The sequence below is a fragment of the Phaethon aethereus genome (assembly GCF_964289735.1).
Source record: "Phaethon aethereus genome assembly, chromosome: 3".
Classification (NCBI taxonomy): Eukaryota; Metazoa; Chordata; class Aves; order Phaethontiformes; family Phaethontidae; genus Phaethon; species Phaethon aethereus.
This window is the reverse complement of record NC_138576.1, coordinates 60,985,426-61,002,559: the sequence shown is the minus strand read 5'-3', so window position 1 is coordinate 61,002,559 and position 17,134 is coordinate 60,985,426. Positions and strand designations below refer to the sequence as shown.

Below are 17,134 nucleotides of genomic sequence, written 5' to 3'. Positions count from 1 at the left end.
AAGAGCAAAAATTAACAGTAATTTAGAAAAATTTCCTAGTTAAAATACTTATACAGTTAGGAGGAAAGCACAAGTGCAGACAAGAGCATAAAGACAGAACAGGAAATCAGCACACAATCCACAGCTTGCAGCTGAAGTCCCTGGCCTTGCTTGTTCCACATTCTGCAACAATAAATGCCTAATATGGAGATCACGCAACAGATTTTCTAAAAATCTAGCACCTAACTATAACATTCAAGTGGCTAGAGTTTTGGGCAAAAGCTTCAGTTTTCCCAGCACACTGGGCTGAAATCAGCAGTGTTTGTTTGTCTTTGTATATGCCTTACGTTGCCTGTTTAGAAAAAAAAAAACAAGGTCATGAATTTTGAGGAGAATGTTAATTCTTTGTAAACACAAAGATCTCATTTAGAGATGACAAGGAATAAGCTGTAAACTGCTTTAAGATCTTGAGGAAACCCAAACTTAAATACACTGTAGGCAACACTGATAGCATGGAATAAGAACAACCTGAATAGATTAAATTAAATGTCAAAGATTTCTTAAAAATGTACTTACATCTATCTTTTTTATTTTCTGTGCTTGGGTCAGCGTTTTATTAAATGTATGAATATGTACTTTGTAAGTAGAGTCTGACTCTAGATATGGAAGCTGAAAAAAAAAAAAGGCAAAGACACCTTCATTAGTAGAGCTGCAGTGTTACTCAGTGTAATTAAGGAACTATATTATCCAGATTCCTTATATGCATACCATCTTGTCCATTGGATACTTCTTCAAAGATGCATAGAGCTCCCCTGCAGATCTTCCATGACCCCACAGTTCAAATATAGACCTGAAAGTACAAAGGTTTTTTAGACTGCAATCATGCAGAAGGGCAGGGGAACTGCCTTGCAGATACTTACTCTTTTTAACCTTCTTGGCCAATGTATTTAAGCTTTGTTAACTTTTAGAACACGCTTAAGTTTTCTTCTTAAGAGGGACATGGTTTTTTTTAATCCTAAACTGGTATTTTGATGAAGCTTTTCTGCTTAGTTACATATACTAAAAGGTAAATTTCAGTCTCAGTACCCTTGGATATCACCAGGCCTTTTTTTGGCACACAGTGATACTTGCATATGAGACAAAATTTGTTTGTACCTATCAAATTTGATGGGGTAAGCAAAGACTGAAAAAGGTCAAGAACAGACTTTCGAAGTGTTATGCTACCCTGGAGTAAAACAAATCATGAAACTGTAACACCCTATGTATAATAACAGGTTATATCCCAATTTAAGATATCGTTATGGTGTCTGATATTTTCAATTGTTTAAACACTATGCTGTCTTACACTTTGTTCTGTTTCCATATTGCTGGCTTTAAGAAAAGCATTGCCTTGGAAGATGAGAGAACCAATACTACTGTAATGAAGGCACACCACCACATCACAGACCTTTGCCCCAGCATTCAAATACCCCAACCAAATGGACTTTCCACATCAAAGAAAAAAATCCTTTTAGTACAGGAATCCTAGTGTCACTGCATATATTGTTAGACAGTCTTATGTGCATTTGCAATGCACCATAAACACAGCTTTTAAGGATTAGCAGTGCCATGTAACATCTTTTCAAAGATGAGTCCTGAAAGAAAATCTTCAATATGTTCAAAGTTTTAGCTCACTCAAGGAAAAATGGAAAAAAAAAAGAAAAAAGAGAGAGAGAGAGAGAGAGAGAGAGAACTAGATTTTACTAAGTAACAATAGCAGATACCAAGGCCCAGTGGTAAGCCACTTTGTTAAAGTATTCCTTTCCTGAATAAATTATTTAAGGCTACATTTCTAACCTGCATTTACCCTGAAAAAAGTACATTTTTCACAGTGTCTAATCTTTTGCTAAAGCATGTGTTTCTATTTACTGTGAGAATTGAAGCTATATTTCTGGATGGAGCAATGGAAATGCCAACAGCATAGGCTGTACTAGAGAGAACTGAATATTCATCTTTGAATTTTATTCAACTGTTGGAGAAGTTCCTATAACACCTTCAGGCCCACTTCTTACTTTAACACTTACATAGGTATTGGAAAAACACAAAAATGCTGGGGAGATTTTATTTAGATAAATGCATGCTTCAGAGCTTTTAATATTCATTAGCACTGCAATGGAGATGCTCCAGCAATCTTACTCTGAAACTAACACATCTCCCCACAACAGACACCCCGAATTTAGTCCAGTCAGAGAGCTGTAACAGAGCTCTACTGCTTCTTATCCTGAACCATACCTCTGAGGTATCTCTCAAGCCTCCCTGGAAAGCATGTTATGCAGACACCTCTGAAAAGGACCAAAAGCTGCTGGAAGAACCTCTCTCTGGCACATTCCTGTGCTCTTGAATTTTCTGGCAGGACCTCTGCTGCGGCGGTCTGGACTGAGGGCTCAGGCACCAGCACTAGGAGGGTGACGCAAGGAATCACTACCTTTCCCTTCCAACCTTGTTTTTGGGTTTTTATCTTTTAATTCCATACACATTTTAAAACAAACCACTAACTAAACATTATTCAAGGCAACTAAAACATCAGCAACACTACAAGACAAGTACTGGCTCTGCAGTGAAGAACATCATTTCAAGACCCTGCGTTGACTGTACACAAAGTAAAGAGGAGGGGCATGCTACATAATCAGTCCTACAGGCTCCAGTAACGCCTTCTCGATTCTAGAGGTAAGCAGAGACTGTTTATTTTAAGACTCCATCCAAAATTAATATTTGCCACAATACAGCAGAACAAATCTCCACCTCCTACATTATAACTGACAAGATTTTTCACCTCTTACTTTGCACATACTGTCCGTTTCATTAGCCCTCTTGCCATGTCTTCTGAAGGAATATTGAGAATCCAAAATGGAGACTGAAATAAAGAGAAGATAAGTGACACCAATACCCAGCTGGAAGATGTCACATGAATTACACAACTACACAGTTATATTCTTTAAAAACAGAACATGCATGCTGAAGATATAAAAAAATCTGTTAACTGTACAGAGAACATGGGGATAAAACATTTAATTTGAGGTAAAACTGTATACTCAGCTTGAATGTCTGAGAAATTTTATTAGGTATTTCGTTTTCCCACCATATCCTTGACTTGGTAAAATAGTATTATCTGTTTATGCTTCTCTAGATTATTCACCCTCTAAAGACTCAAACCACCTCGTTACACACAAATAGAAACTAAAACCCAGTAACGTTCTCTGACCTCCGAATTGAGACCAGAATCATACTGCTTCCTAGCTTCGCCCTTCCAGATACACTGTCTCATTGATTTAGAGGCAAACAACAAATTCAAACAAACTGCTGCCAAATGTTTTCATGGTTTGGCTATTCTGAGAAGCCTCCCACCAGATGGCACTGTTTATTTTCATACTGTTAAATGAAGACATCCTGAGGTGCATTTTGTGCATCTTTCACTCAGTTCCGAGTCTTCGCCGAAACTGAGAATTGCTTGTTTTTGGAAGATTCCTTATTTTCCTAAGAAACGTCAACATTTATTCAGCTACCCACATTTCATAAAAATACTGTAATGAACATACTTGTATACCATACATGCACTCAAGTGAAATATTTGGTCCTTACTCACATTTACACGAACTTCCTGCTCACCACTGAATTGTCCACCATAAAGCGAGAGCAAAGATGTTACTTCCTAAAATGAAAATATAAAGGTCAGGTTTTAGAAGCATTAACTAATGGTTTTCAAAAAAAAAAGAACAAAGCAGATTTTTGTACAGTGACAATTTCAGCGATACAGCAGCATATCATAAATTCTAATGCAGGCTGAGACCACCATAGGGATTATGAACAAAATCTTAGAGATGGCAACAGAAGAAAGAATAGTGTTTACTACTGACGTACTGTGGGAGCCAACAGTGAAACATTCAGAGTAACCGCATGGATAGGGAAGAGGTTCGAAATTAAATTCAGCATGTATAAAAACCAGCTTTCTCAGAGTTCAGCTGCAAAAGAATGAGCTATGAATAGTTTATGAAACGTAGAGCATACAGAAAGATCAAGTTAGGCAAATTTCAGTAATCTAATCCCACAGTTTTACATTTTTCTATTCCTCCTTCATTCAAATCTTACCTGTTCAATCCTACACTCTCACAACAATATTCCTCTTACAATATTATTCTATCTATTCTTAAAATCTTTTTCTGACTAATTCATATAAAAGTGATGCCTCACTATTAACACTCTGACCTAGGGACAGGCCCAGCACTGAGCATCAATCCCTTTGCTGTTACCTCTCTGCTTTACAGGTCATCTCACTAGTTTCCTTCAGTAGGTATCTTTTCCAGAGTGAACTAAATCAGAGGCTGTAAATTGAACACAGAAAACAGCAAATCTCCAAGAAACAAGCTAACAAGTAATAATTAAAAACACATCCACTAAAAAGGCTTTTGAACTGAAATGAGAGGTAAACATTGAGGCTGTTTTTCAGATAGCCACTTTGCTAGAAATGACACGCTGCAGCCTCTGAAGGTTACAAGCAAAAGAACACAGAATCGAATTTTTATATTGGCTTAGATTTGAACCAAGTGGGTAAATAAAAGGGTTACCATGAAGTATACCAAAAAACAGAGGAAAAGAAAAACCCAACCTAACACTAGCACATGACTTTAGTGGGGCATTATCCCATTCATTTCCACTTTTCATGTGCGTAGAAGGGGCATAAGAAACACTGGAAAAAAACAGGGGGTTTGCTCCAGAATAAAATTCACTACTGGCAATATTATCTACAGGACAAGCATAAGAAGCAGAAAAAACATGGCCTGTAAGGAAAGGCTGGGGGAGAAACACGATCATGACCTCTACACATGCTAAAGGTTGTTGTGATAAAGAAAGGTAACAATCCATTTTCGACGTTTACTACAGGAGAGATGAAAGCTCCAGGTTCAGATCACAGCAGTGTTCTGGATGAGAGGCTGGGAAGATCCTTCCAAGAGTGAAGACTGAAGCACTGGAACAGATCTGCATGAAGAGGTTGTTAAGAAAATGCTTGGCATGCATCCATCTGTCCATTAGAGACACCCTGTGCTGGAAAACAGGATGCCTAATGTTACCTCTTAGCATCTGACCTGACCAAAGAAAGGTCCCTGACTATGGAGCATGCTTTTTATCAACTAAGAAATACAAAATACAGGATTTTATTCTATAGACACTTAAGAACAAACGTGGACTTCAAGGAACACCTCCAGCTGTTGTGATCCACCACCACTACCACCACCACCAGAAGAAAAGCAGCGCTCATCCCATGTGAAGGCATGGTAGAGATGGAGATCTGTAAACCGATCTGGCTAAAAATACTGTGCTTGCTTGTTTCATTAAGTTTTCAGACAAATCAGGTCCCTAAAGCAGCTCATCACAAAGCCAAACACATGGCTGAGCAGACACTAGAGTACAAGAGAAGGGAAATGGAACTGCTTTCTTCATTAGCTGTATCAACCAAGAGCAGCTAAAACCTCAGTGGAAAAAAGGAAAACTTTCTTTGTTACATTTATAGCATCTTTTTGTTACTTAATCCAATGTCCTTACCTAAAGAAAAATTGGGATGATCACAAAAAAATAGAATAAATTCACGTTCTAGTCCCACAAAGCAGATACTAAAAAATAACGTACAAGAGAAAGCCTTAATGAAAACATGGAAAATAAATAAAATGATGTTACACTCATGAAATATTTTACAACATATGTATTGATGACCTACCAATTCTAATAAAGTAACTCTGCATTTCAGCACTATTTTAACATATTACCCTGGATATCTATTTCTAGCGCTTCAGGATGGTGCCTACAAGAGCAGGTAAAGTATCAGAATTTGTTACAGTGTGTAGTAACTCTGTAAGTTCATCACAGGGGGGTGGAAAATAATCACAAGTTAAATTTACAAACAAGAGGGTTTTCTCATAAACATGGAAACTGAGTGTATGCTAAACTAGACATTCGCCAAGGACCCATAAAAAATACCAGGGACTCATAAAAAAAATACGAGAGCTTCAGATAAGTTACAATTTTATATTTTTTTAATAAATTCTGTGAATACTGCTTGATAAAACCAATTAGTGACAGGGAACAAACTCCGCACCTGAAATTCTGCGACCAACACTGGCATAAGTGCCAATGACGAGCAGGCTGCAGTTGTGGGGCCAGGACGTGCTGGCTCCCACACCTGACGTGCTGCGATCCCACCGCAGAAGGGGGGCTGGTCTCCCGGGTGCCGCATCGGCCAGTGGCATGAGCCCTTCTGACTGCATGGAAATAAACACTCGGAGTTCAAAGCCAAAAGCGAGCAGTCCTGGGTGCCACCAGTGTGACAGGGAGGAGGGAGGCGGGTGACAAGGATGCCAGCCAAGGCTTTGGCGACCTCCATTCCATCCCAGCAGGCTTGCAGGCCGTAGCACTTCAGAGAAGCCCCATCTCCCCGCTCCCCAAGTCTTCCTCCAGAAGATGAAGATACCCACACCCTCCTGCCTCACACAGTTCCGTGAACACCCGGGACAGAAAGGTCCTCGCGTGTCGCCAGGGCGGCATCGACCATTTACGTGCCCACACCATGCCGGTGGGCGCAGCCACAAACTAAAACGTCACTGAAGGAGGACCCCAGAAGCATTTTTATAAACCCATTTTTCCCTCCAAGTTTCCATTTCTCATCTGGAGCCCCAGGAACTTTGCTGGCAACCTCTCCCAGCTCCAACGGCTCTCGAGAGCGGCAAGGAAAGCCCTGCCTCAGAGCCACCACGAAGAGGCTCTCTCTCCACGGAGGCTGGCGGCGGGAGGAGGAAGCCCGCGCCCGCTCCCAGACCGAGGGGGAAGGAGCTAGCCCCGCGCCCGGGGGTCGCCGCTTGCCACAGGGCGCGGAGCGCGGCTAGCGAAGGGGCGCCGGGAGCCCCCCGCCGCCGGCGGCCGGAGGCTCTCCCCGAGCCGCGCGGGGCGGGCAGCGGGCGAGGGCCCGCCGGGGCCAGCCCGCCTCCCGGGCACGCCCGGGGCCGCGCTGCTCGGGGCGCTCCGGTGGGCAGCGCCTCGCCCAGCCCCCCGCCTCAGCGGGCCGCCCCCGCCGGGCCCCCGACCCCGGCCCCGGGTGGTGCTCACCGGCAGGCGGAACTCGAGGTGCTCCTGCGCCAACAGCAGCAGATACCGCCGCAGCGCCCCGACAGCCAGCGCCATGTCCGGCCATCCCCCGCCTCCCCGGGCCGCATGCGCCGCCGGGCGGGCCCAGCGCCACGGCGGGAGCGGGAGGAGCCCGCCCGCTGAGGTAGGAGTCGCCGTGGGCCGCGGCGGCCTGTACGGGGGTGGCGGTGGCACAGCGAGCTCCCGCACCCGGGCTGCGGCCCGCGCCTCTCTGGCCGGGTGCCCAGAGCAGCGGCCGCCGGCGCGGGGACAGGAGTCCTGCGGGCACTCCTAACCCCTTAGCGGTCATGTCTGCCCCTCCCCATTCGTGTTTTAATGTGCGTTCTGCGTACGCTTCACCGCGCGCGCCAGGTGCCAGCGCAGTCCTGCCTGTACGCCGTGCGTAGGTCCGTGGGTCGGCAGCGGGCCGGGGCGGCCGGCTGTTCGGGCCGTGCCCTTCTGGCGCCTTCCCCCGGCAATAACCTTCCCTGGCTGGCGGCAGGTCGTTAAATAACGTTAACAGTTAACGGTGACCAAAGGAGTCGCGTTCGGTTTTGTGTGGGAAGGAGCTCAGCGCCGGCGACGCGAGTGTAAGAGCTGACCCGGGCGAGAAGCGGATTCCCAGGAAAGGGGCAGAGATGGGACTACCCGGGGGGGTGGGGGGAGGAGTTTCTTTGTATTGCAGCTTATATTTTGTTTTATTTTAACATCTAGGCTTGATCACTATAATCCCCTACTCACTGATCTCCCTGTTATGTTGAGCTGAAGGGCTCAGCTTATCCAGATTTTGGTAAGCCTTTTGTTAAGAGCAGGCCAGCTCAGCACTGAACTCATGTTCTGTATTTTCTGTGCTGATTTTTGGACTGCCTTTTTTCTATATGGCTAAGATTTTGCTCATGACCTGTGAGCGCTTGCACGGGCCGCATTCTTTACGCATCTCCATAATCTCATCCTGCAACTCCTCCAGTTATCTCTTCCTGCAGTAATGAAAACTGAGGTTTGCTTTGAAGCTTTAACCCCGACAATTGACAAGAAAACAATCTAAATGTGAACTTGCATCTAAACGTGAACTTTCTGGGAAGAGAAAGAGAAGGTGTAGATGTGGATCAGGCTTACTCATCTCAGCAGCTGAGTGCCGAGACCCAGCAATAAACACATTACTGAACTGCTGACAAACCCTGCGAGTCTGAGATTGCTCACAAAATCTTGGGATTGCTGAAAGAGGTTTAGGGGAGGAAGTCTGCTTTTATTTTCCCAGTCTATCTCACTTTAAATTTCTTATCTGTGTAGCTTCCATTTTAGAAACTCCTTAGGAGGGGTTATTGGTATTATTGTTTAAGCTTAATCTCTTCAAGACTGTCTTTTCCTTACTTTATCTGCACTATTTATCTGCAGAGTGTTGCTGTCTGTTCTCGGAAAGTGAATACTTCAATTTTCCAGCGATACTGTTTTCTACAGAAGAATTTGACTAAAGCCCTGTTTTTTCCTGCTTTTGACTTGAGGATCCATGCAAAAACTCTGGCAGTCTCTATATGCTGCTCAGCATAATTTGAAAGTGTATGTATATTAATAAAGTAAGACAGAGTGTATTTGATCCTGACATAAAAACAAAGTACTTTTCAGATGCTGTGTTTGTAAACTTAACATATGTTCCTGTACTGCCACTGAGGAGAATCAGGCAGTTTGTTAGTGTGGATTTGGGGAGTCATCTTGTGTCAACAACATCACATAACTGTTTTAGTAAGGGAAAGGAAAAACAATTACCCTTTTTAGCCTTTAGGGGAATTTTAAGTACACAAAATGTAATTACTCAAATTGAAATTTATCCAGGAAGCTAGAATTAACCACCCTCCTCTCACAAAAAATATAACAACAGGATCATGTGGCAATCATGAGTTTCAATTTAAAAGTGAAAGACTGTGAATGAAAGCCATTATTTAATGTGTGCTGCTGCTTATCTTTCTCAGTTCTCTTTTGTAGCATTGTGTTGCTGTCTTCTGCTCAGCCCATGCACTCTTCTGGACCCAAACACAACACAAGTTTTTTTGACTGTGACTTGCCTGTTCTGCTGGGGCATTCAGGAAGCTCGTCACTGCTCACAGGGTTCATGTGCAGCAGCATCAACATGTATATATGGGCAAACACCCATGAAACCTTACTTTAAAAAAACCCAAACAACAATGCTTTTAAAATATAAAAATGCCTGTAATTCAGTTATTAGATTGTTCAGAATTTGCATTTCTGTCCATTTCCCCATAGAAAAGCCAGCACTAATCCTCTGTTTTATCCCCAAAGGTACATAAGAAAAGTTATCAATCACCTCTACTAAAGTGCTACATGGAAACTCTAGTTTGTGTATTTCAACAGGTGAAGGATACCATAGAGCAAAGACATTGTTACAACACAGTCAGATGTCTGTAGGTATGTAAAAGTTTGTCCCTAAATCACCAAAATAATTATATACTGCACAGATAGTCCACAACCTAAGTACATATAATTTCACAGGTGGCAGGCAGCCTGTGTACCTAGAGCAGCCGGGCAGCTTCAGCTCTCCAGTGCAATCTCCCCTGCCTGCAGCCTGCCTGTAGGTTTAGTAGGCAGACATGGCTGTGCAGCACAGCCTTTTAAGGGAGAACTATCTCTTCTGGTTTTGTCTTCTTCACAAAATAGGGCATTGCAGACGCTGCACTCGCTAACTGGGTTTCTGCTTCTCTTCTCGGTGTCTGATGAGGAAAATCCCCCTGCTCCCGCCACGTATCAGCGTTTCGGCTCCGGATGATGTTTTCTGTGCCTAGTAACTTCCACAGTCTGTGGGCACCTTGTCGGCACAGCATGGGTTTGTCCACCTTTAATCAGTGTGCAGGCAGGAGAAAGGCTGCCCACCCCCGTGCATGGGTTGGTGCCCTGCCTCTTGGGGAATGCTTTGCTCTCTTGCCTGTCAGCAAGCCTGTGCTGAACAGGTCAGCCAGCGCTGCAGCAAGCAGATTGTTTGGGAAGTCTGCGGGGCTGCCGGGTGTAAGGATAAAGTTCTTTAAAAGGCATCATTGCATGAAGAGTAAGCGCTGCACTGCGTTTGTGTCGCACAGAGGCCGCGGGGTATGTACGGTCACTGCGGGACTGGTGGTACGCCTTGTAGCCTTGTAAGCGTAACCTACCGCCCTGTGGTACAAAACGACTTCTGAATTTCAGCTGAATCACTTTTACTTTTGTTGTTGCTGTAGAATTATGGGTGGACTCAACTAGATCTTCAGATATTTAACATCTTTTTCAGCAGCCTTGCCTCTCACTCGGGCAAAATTCTTCCAAAAATTATCAGGCTGATTTGTTGTTTTTTCCTTCACAGCTGACAGTGCACCCAGCAACCACAGTTAGAACCGGTCATTGATTTGTTTCGTGCTTGAGTGCCATAAAACATTTTCAAGAAATGGAAGAAGATAAAGGGCAGAGTGCTAAAGCTACCAGCGCAGTGGGCGACTTGAGGAAAAGTTGGCAGACCTGGGCGGAGGATCGCATTGAGTATCAGAGAAAGAATCCATTCAGCAACAACGACAGGCTTGCATCTAAACCGGTGCATACTCACAGAGGAGATCCTACCTACGGGAGACCCCCTGAAGGGTCTCAGACAGAGCAGAGAGGGAAAGATGCTCACTCACATGTGGGTAAGGAAGTAGAAGAGCTGTGCTTGATCATTAGAAGCACTGGAGAGGTGGGAGAAGATGGACATGTGAGTGTGACGTTTGGGCAGCTGTTTGAAACATATGTGACTATTTCCAATAAAGTAGTGGGGATCTTGTTAAGAGCCAGAAAGCATGGTCTGGTGCATTTTGAAGGTGAAATGCTTTGGCAAGGAAAAGATGATGATGTGATCATCACTTTACTTGAATAAGGCTTTGTCACCTTCAAAGACATGGTGATACCAAATTCACTGGTGAATTCTGCTGCATGGTTCCATTTGGAAAAAAAATATCTGGATGCCACCTTGAAAGAGGTTTTCATTACAGAATTTCAACTCAGCTAATTACTGGGACATGAGCAGGAGAGAAAACGGGTGAGAAGGATAAAAAGTATTTTCCTTAAAATGGTAGAGATTTGGACAGAAATAATAAAAAATCAACTAATACATCACGCTGCCATTGGATTATCCTTTCATTATTATCATCCACTCCTAAGTATACCACAGTTCTTCAGGTATCTCCACTGGCTTACTGCTTTAGATTACTGAAAGTATAAACTACTAACTTGCTACCATACAGCACTGATTCATGCAGGTTTTGAAATGCTCACTGCGTATGGGATTTTGATTTGTAAAACATGGAATTGAAAACTTTTATGGGAATTCATATACTTCTTCAAAAAAAGAGTCTGGTATATAGCAAAAGTTTCAATTATTTTCACATGGTGAAACTGAATAAATTGAAGTTATGTTGACTTTGATGAAGCACATGAAAATTCCCGAATTTACAGAAATAACACAGCAAGGATATTTGATAGTTCCTAAATTAGTTGCATCTTGCATGTATTTTGGAGAGCTGCATTAGTCCTAGTATTTAATAGTCTATCCTTACCATTGTATCTTCTCCAGACCGTCTGTGTCTCTTGTTCTTTTTCCTCTGTATCTCACACCATTTTTACCTGTGCTGTTCTTCTAATGCTGTGTCATACCCTAGAAGATCACAAAGTTCTGCAGCCTTCTTGGTGAATTCAGCTACTATCCCTTCATGGAAAGTATGGTGCCACAACATAAAGAAGTGAAAGACAACTGAAGCTGTATATTGGGGCACTATGCATTCGTGAGGGGGAAAAAAAAAAGGCTTTCTCTTCTTTCATGAAAATGTAGCAATGTTGTTTACAACAGGAGGAGAGTAGAGTTCCCGTAGTGCCAAATGCATACATAAAAGTATAGCGGTGCAGTCCCATACCCCATTTAGCTGAGGCAGAGCTGTGCTTTCAGAGCACAGTTGAGTTCTCCAAACTGGGAGAAAAAAAATGATCTGCTGGTTAAGAATGGGATAGAAAGGTGACTGATAAAAATTTCCATCATGATTCTTCTTGGGGAACTTCTTGTGTGTTTAAAAAAAGAAAGGATGGGTTATATACAATAGTTGTAATAATGCTATTAAAAATAACCAGGAGCTGTATTTACAATAGTCCCCACCAAGAAAACTGTATAATTAGGAATACAAAATTCAATTTTTTACCACAAAAGCTTTTAAGTAGTGTTAACTACACTACTTGATGGGTCTTTAAAATAAAAATATTCTCTTGCATCACAAGGATATTGAAATTTAGTATGAATTATGAACATGACGAGTGATAGATTATTTTATGCTATTTATAGAAAAGAATAAAAGCCTAAAAGAATTTTTTTTTGTTTGACATTTTCATCCAATGGAGATTTGCATCAAAATAAGCCTTTTGACTGAGAAAATAAAAATGTGGATTTCATTATCCCTCTGCCTTCTTTTCCTAGTGAAAATACAACAAAAATAGAAAAAAGGGAAGAAATTAATGTGCTGAAATAAGTATATCTGAGGGACAGGGGTGCCAGATGCAGGTACAGCATGGAAGCAAAAACAAAGGGTGGGTTTTAATCACCACATAATTTTACCATGTTGGAAACGGGGGAATACATACTGTACCAGGTGCTGCTGGGTGTGTTCCCTTAGCTTTCAAAACCACTCCTTCTTCCTAAATAAGTCTGTGTCTTTCAGCTGAAAACAGGACAGATATCTATGATCTTAACACATTTGAAATGCTTTGTTTTTTGGAAAAGTGTTTCTTGCCAAAATGACATGAGCACTCTTCAATGGATTTTAGCTCCCGTTAGCTCCATTCTAATGAAATGGTTTTAGCAGCTTTGTAAGCAACTGTAAAAAGCTTGCCCTATCATGATATTTTGAATAAAAACAAGGTTTTATTTATAAAAGGTTTATAAGAGGTTTATAAAAAACATGATTTATAGAGAGCTGGATTTTTAAAAATAATTACAGGGCCATATTTCCTGCCTGCCAGCTTGAGATGAGCATTCGCTAAAGAGTGACTGAAATCTTTCTATGTGCCCATGGAATGGTTATACACACCAAAAAGCTGCCAAACTGGGTCAGCACGCAGGTTGACAATCTCCTGCTTCGAGCAATAGCCAGTATTTCAAAAGAAGTCTAAAAGAGAGATAATACAATTGGTCAGCTTGTCCACTGCTACGCTCCAGAACAAAAAATGACTGCAGAAGCCTGTAGGTCAGGAGTGCATCGTATCTAATGCTGAATTTAGCTACTAGTTTAGAAGTTTTATGAAATTCTGCTTCCTCATCTGGAATGTGGAGATTAGATGAGCATCTACAGATGAAAGAGGTTTTTAAACTTTTCAACAGGCAACTTTCTTGCAACAGGCCCCCATTAGAGTAAATGGAACAGAATTTAATGAATTATTTTCACAAAAATTGTAGCATGTGAGGTTTTTTTAGTATTGCAGATTATTTGGAGTAGTTCATAAACTCTGACCTTTTAACAGTTGATCTTGCCCTACTAAGTAACTTTCAGCTCTTCAAATCTCTCCTGAACTTCACTTTTTTGTGGCAAGCTCCCTCAGTTGTCTTTCCTCATCTTCCACTTGAAGCCTGTGAATTCTGCATCTGTTTTGGACTGTACCTTGTACAGGGATTATCTGTAATTTTTTCTTTTCAAACACTGAAAGCACCTTCAGCACTTCAATAAATATTGCACATCAGCTTGAAATGACAGCAAGTGAGTTTTTATGCCGCATTGTATTGTTTCCAAGTTTGTCAAATTTCAAATACAATTCTCACTGGTTTGCTCCAATTTTTATGCTTTTTTAAAAAGACTTCAGAATAGCTCAAGGAGCCATTACCAATTTAATCACATTGAAAACTCTGTCCTTAGTCAAAACAAACTTTTTAATTCAACTTTTAACAGTGTTGTACGTGTATCTGTTTCATCCTTTCAGAAGGGGGCAATTAGTACTTCAGCATAAAAGCATTATTCTCTGGGTTCGCATTAGGTTGGGAGTTTATGTAAAACAACTGAGCAAAAGAGTACAAATAAAGCTTTGTCATTCCTAAACATGTAGTCAAAAAAGCAGCTTTTCTCAGGACTGCTAATACTGGATCAAAGAACAACAGAGCCAGGGGCAGTGGCTAAGCAACTTTGCTTCTCCAGGCTCTTGGAGAGTAAGAGCTGCTACGTTCACCCTCCAAGAGTATTTTATTGATCTTTGCTTACTGGAGAGCTCTACAGATGATTTTGGAAGTTTTAAAATTATATTATAATGCTGCTGTAGAAGAGGGTGACATAGTTAATGGGGTCTGACCACTGCCTCTTCCAGGGGCTTAGCCAGTAATTCTGAAACATATTCAAAGCATTAGGACAGGCTTTTCAGAAAAGATTTTCGCCTAATTAAAAAAATTATCTGCCAGGTCCAAGAACACTTGTCAGTACAGAAGGAAAGTGGAACATGGTTCTGTGCTGAAAAACACTAATGAGATACTGAGCATTCATCTCAGTAATTAACATGTCTCTGTTTAATGCTTTGTTGTTTGAGCTGGTTTGTGGCCCATCTGCTGCTGTCAGAGCCAAGTTGAATTCCCCATCTTGCTCATGAGCATAAGTCCAGAAGCTAGGTTGTGTCTTGATTTTTACCTTTCCAGTCCTGCTGTCATTAGTAGGACCCTTCTGAGACGCAAGATATAGAAGTTGACCTTTGTGCTTCTGTGCACATTTGACAACATACTGGGTCTGGCTGGTATGGAGATCATTTTCTTCAGAGCAGCCCATAAAGTGCCATGTTTTGGGTTTGTGACTAGAACAGTGCTGGTAACACACCAGTGTTCTGGCGATTGCTGCGCAGTGCCTGCACAGCGTCAAGGCCTTCTCTTTTCCCCTGTGCTGCCCCTCCATGGGGGAAGAAGCTGGGAGGGGGCACAACCTGCATAACCGGCACAAACTGACCAGCATGGATATTCCATGCCATATAATGTCGTGCTCAGCAATACAAGCTGAGGAAAGGTGGGTTTTTTGGGGGGATGGGATGGGGGTGAGCCATTGCTATTGGCCTGCTTGGGGGATGTCATGAGTGATTACCTTTGCATCGCATGCGTTGGTTTTCTTCTTCCTGTTTTCTTCATTTATTAAACTGTCTTTATCTTGACCCATGAGAGTTCTCTCACTTTTGCTCTTCCTATTCTCTCCCCCGTCCCACTGGAGCCAGTGGTGAAGAGCGAGCAAAGGGCTATCCAGGGTCAATCCCACAGTCAACTATTCCACTGCACTAGAAGATCATTCCAAGATTAGCATTTATTCTGCTTATTAATCCTTTTTGACAACAGTTCATGTTATTAAATATTACATGTCACAGTTAAGTACAGATACATATATTAATCACAAATCAGAACACATACACAGTATTAACTCTTGAAAGATCTTAATATTCAGGTATTCCACAAAGCTAGGAGCCAGCTCAAACCTCCTAATTTATTGCACAGAAGTAGTCAAAGTTCAGTGGCTTTAATTCATACTCTTCCTATCTAATGTTACAAATTAAAACCCCAAAGGACTGCAAATTACATGTGAGAGCCCACTAATAAGAAAAACAAGACATTGCAAGCAAGGTCTTACAGAAGAGAGAGGTGTAAACTCTTCTGGGTAGAAAACGTTCTTCAGAAGGGTATAGTTTACCATAAGAATACTACAATACATCGTACCACTAAGGCAACAAGTGCTAGATCACTGGAAAACAGTGAGATTACGTTCAGGGAAGACTGCAGGTGCAACAGATCATCACCACCTCAGTGGCATCTAAATGCATCAGCCAAGGGCACTTGATCAGTTAGGCACCAAGAGATACTCCTCTGCATATGAAGAGAATCCACTCCGTGTTTTCTGGAATTTTAACCTTCCAGTCTGCCTTAATATGGTATTGAAAAACAGCGCTAGCATTACCGATTAGTCATACAGCAAAGGCAGATGTTCAGCAGGCTCCTTAAGCAACCCAACATGTTCCAATTTTGGGCTGAGTCCCTGCTATCCCAAATTCAAAGCCCATTGCTATTATGCAAGCCTGCCACATACTCACTGCACTAAAGATCCATTTCTCTTACAACTTCATCTAGAAATCAAATTTAGCCAAAGCATTAGTAATCCCCAAGGGACTTCCAGTGAGAACAATATCAGAACCATCTAAAAATTTGGATTTTTTTTTTCTACCATCATGCAGAAGAGCAGTATGTTAAATCAATTTCTTTAAACTCTGCACATTTTTTGTAAACATACAATAACCAATTTAAAATATTGTGCACATAAGAGGGAAACAATCTTTAAGTACAACATACAACCACTTACATGTACATTTAAACTATATTCGATGTTATATAGCATTATCACATTTTGGGCGCCCATTGTATTAACATTTACTATGTCACTGTCATGCAAAAAAGACAGGTAATATATTAAAGTGGTTTGGCACCAGAAAGTTAGTAGTCTACTTTCAGCAAAGTACCTACTAACTAGGCGTAAGTAACTTATCACACAAATACAGATGGAAACTTAAATCTTTTAAATGCTACTTGCAATTCCAGAACAATGCTTCTTTAAAATAAAAGCTTGACTCCAAAACAAATATTCCCTTGAGTACCACATACATGCTGTTAGCAGTAACTTGTTGCTTTAGTTGCAATACATTCTGCTGCTATATCCTGCCTTTTACTAGGAAAAGTTCTCTGCATGTGTGCCTATGTGTGTGTATGTATTATGTATGTGTATATATATAAAAGTATAAAATTATAATTAAAATACATCACCTTATTTTCAAAGAATTATACAGACTCAAGTATCCAAATGGGAGAATTAGGCTGGCAGCTACAAATTCTGTGTGTATTTCCTCATAAAGCTTTTTTTATCCTGGTATATTATTTGCAATGTCAAACTATGCAACCTTAAATCAGAGCTCAAAGTCAAAGAACAAACTGGCTAGTGACGCAAGGCTAAGAGTGCTT

General features: G+C 41.7%; 1 protein-coding gene across 1 annotated transcript in view; it reads right to left on the bottom strand.

The window, feature by feature from the left end:
* The window catches only part of TRMT11 (tRNA methyltransferase 11 homolog), a gene marked incomplete at its 5' end in the record, with an annotated part of 28,952 nt that extends 21,767 nt beyond the window's left edge, over positions 1–7,185 (bottom strand). Inside the window, 5 exons of the mRNA XM_081997013.1 lie at positions 556–648; positions 748–829; positions 2,799–2,872; positions 3,602–3,667; positions 7,111–7,185. Of these exons, the coding sequence (XP_081853139.1) occupies positions 556–648; positions 748–829; positions 2,799–2,872; positions 3,602–3,667; positions 7,111–7,185 (390 nt within the window). The remainder of the gene's footprint in view (positions 1–555; positions 649–747; positions 830–2,798; positions 2,873–3,601; positions 3,668–7,110) is intronic.
* Between the last annotated feature and the right edge of the window lie 9,949 nt (positions 7,186–17,134).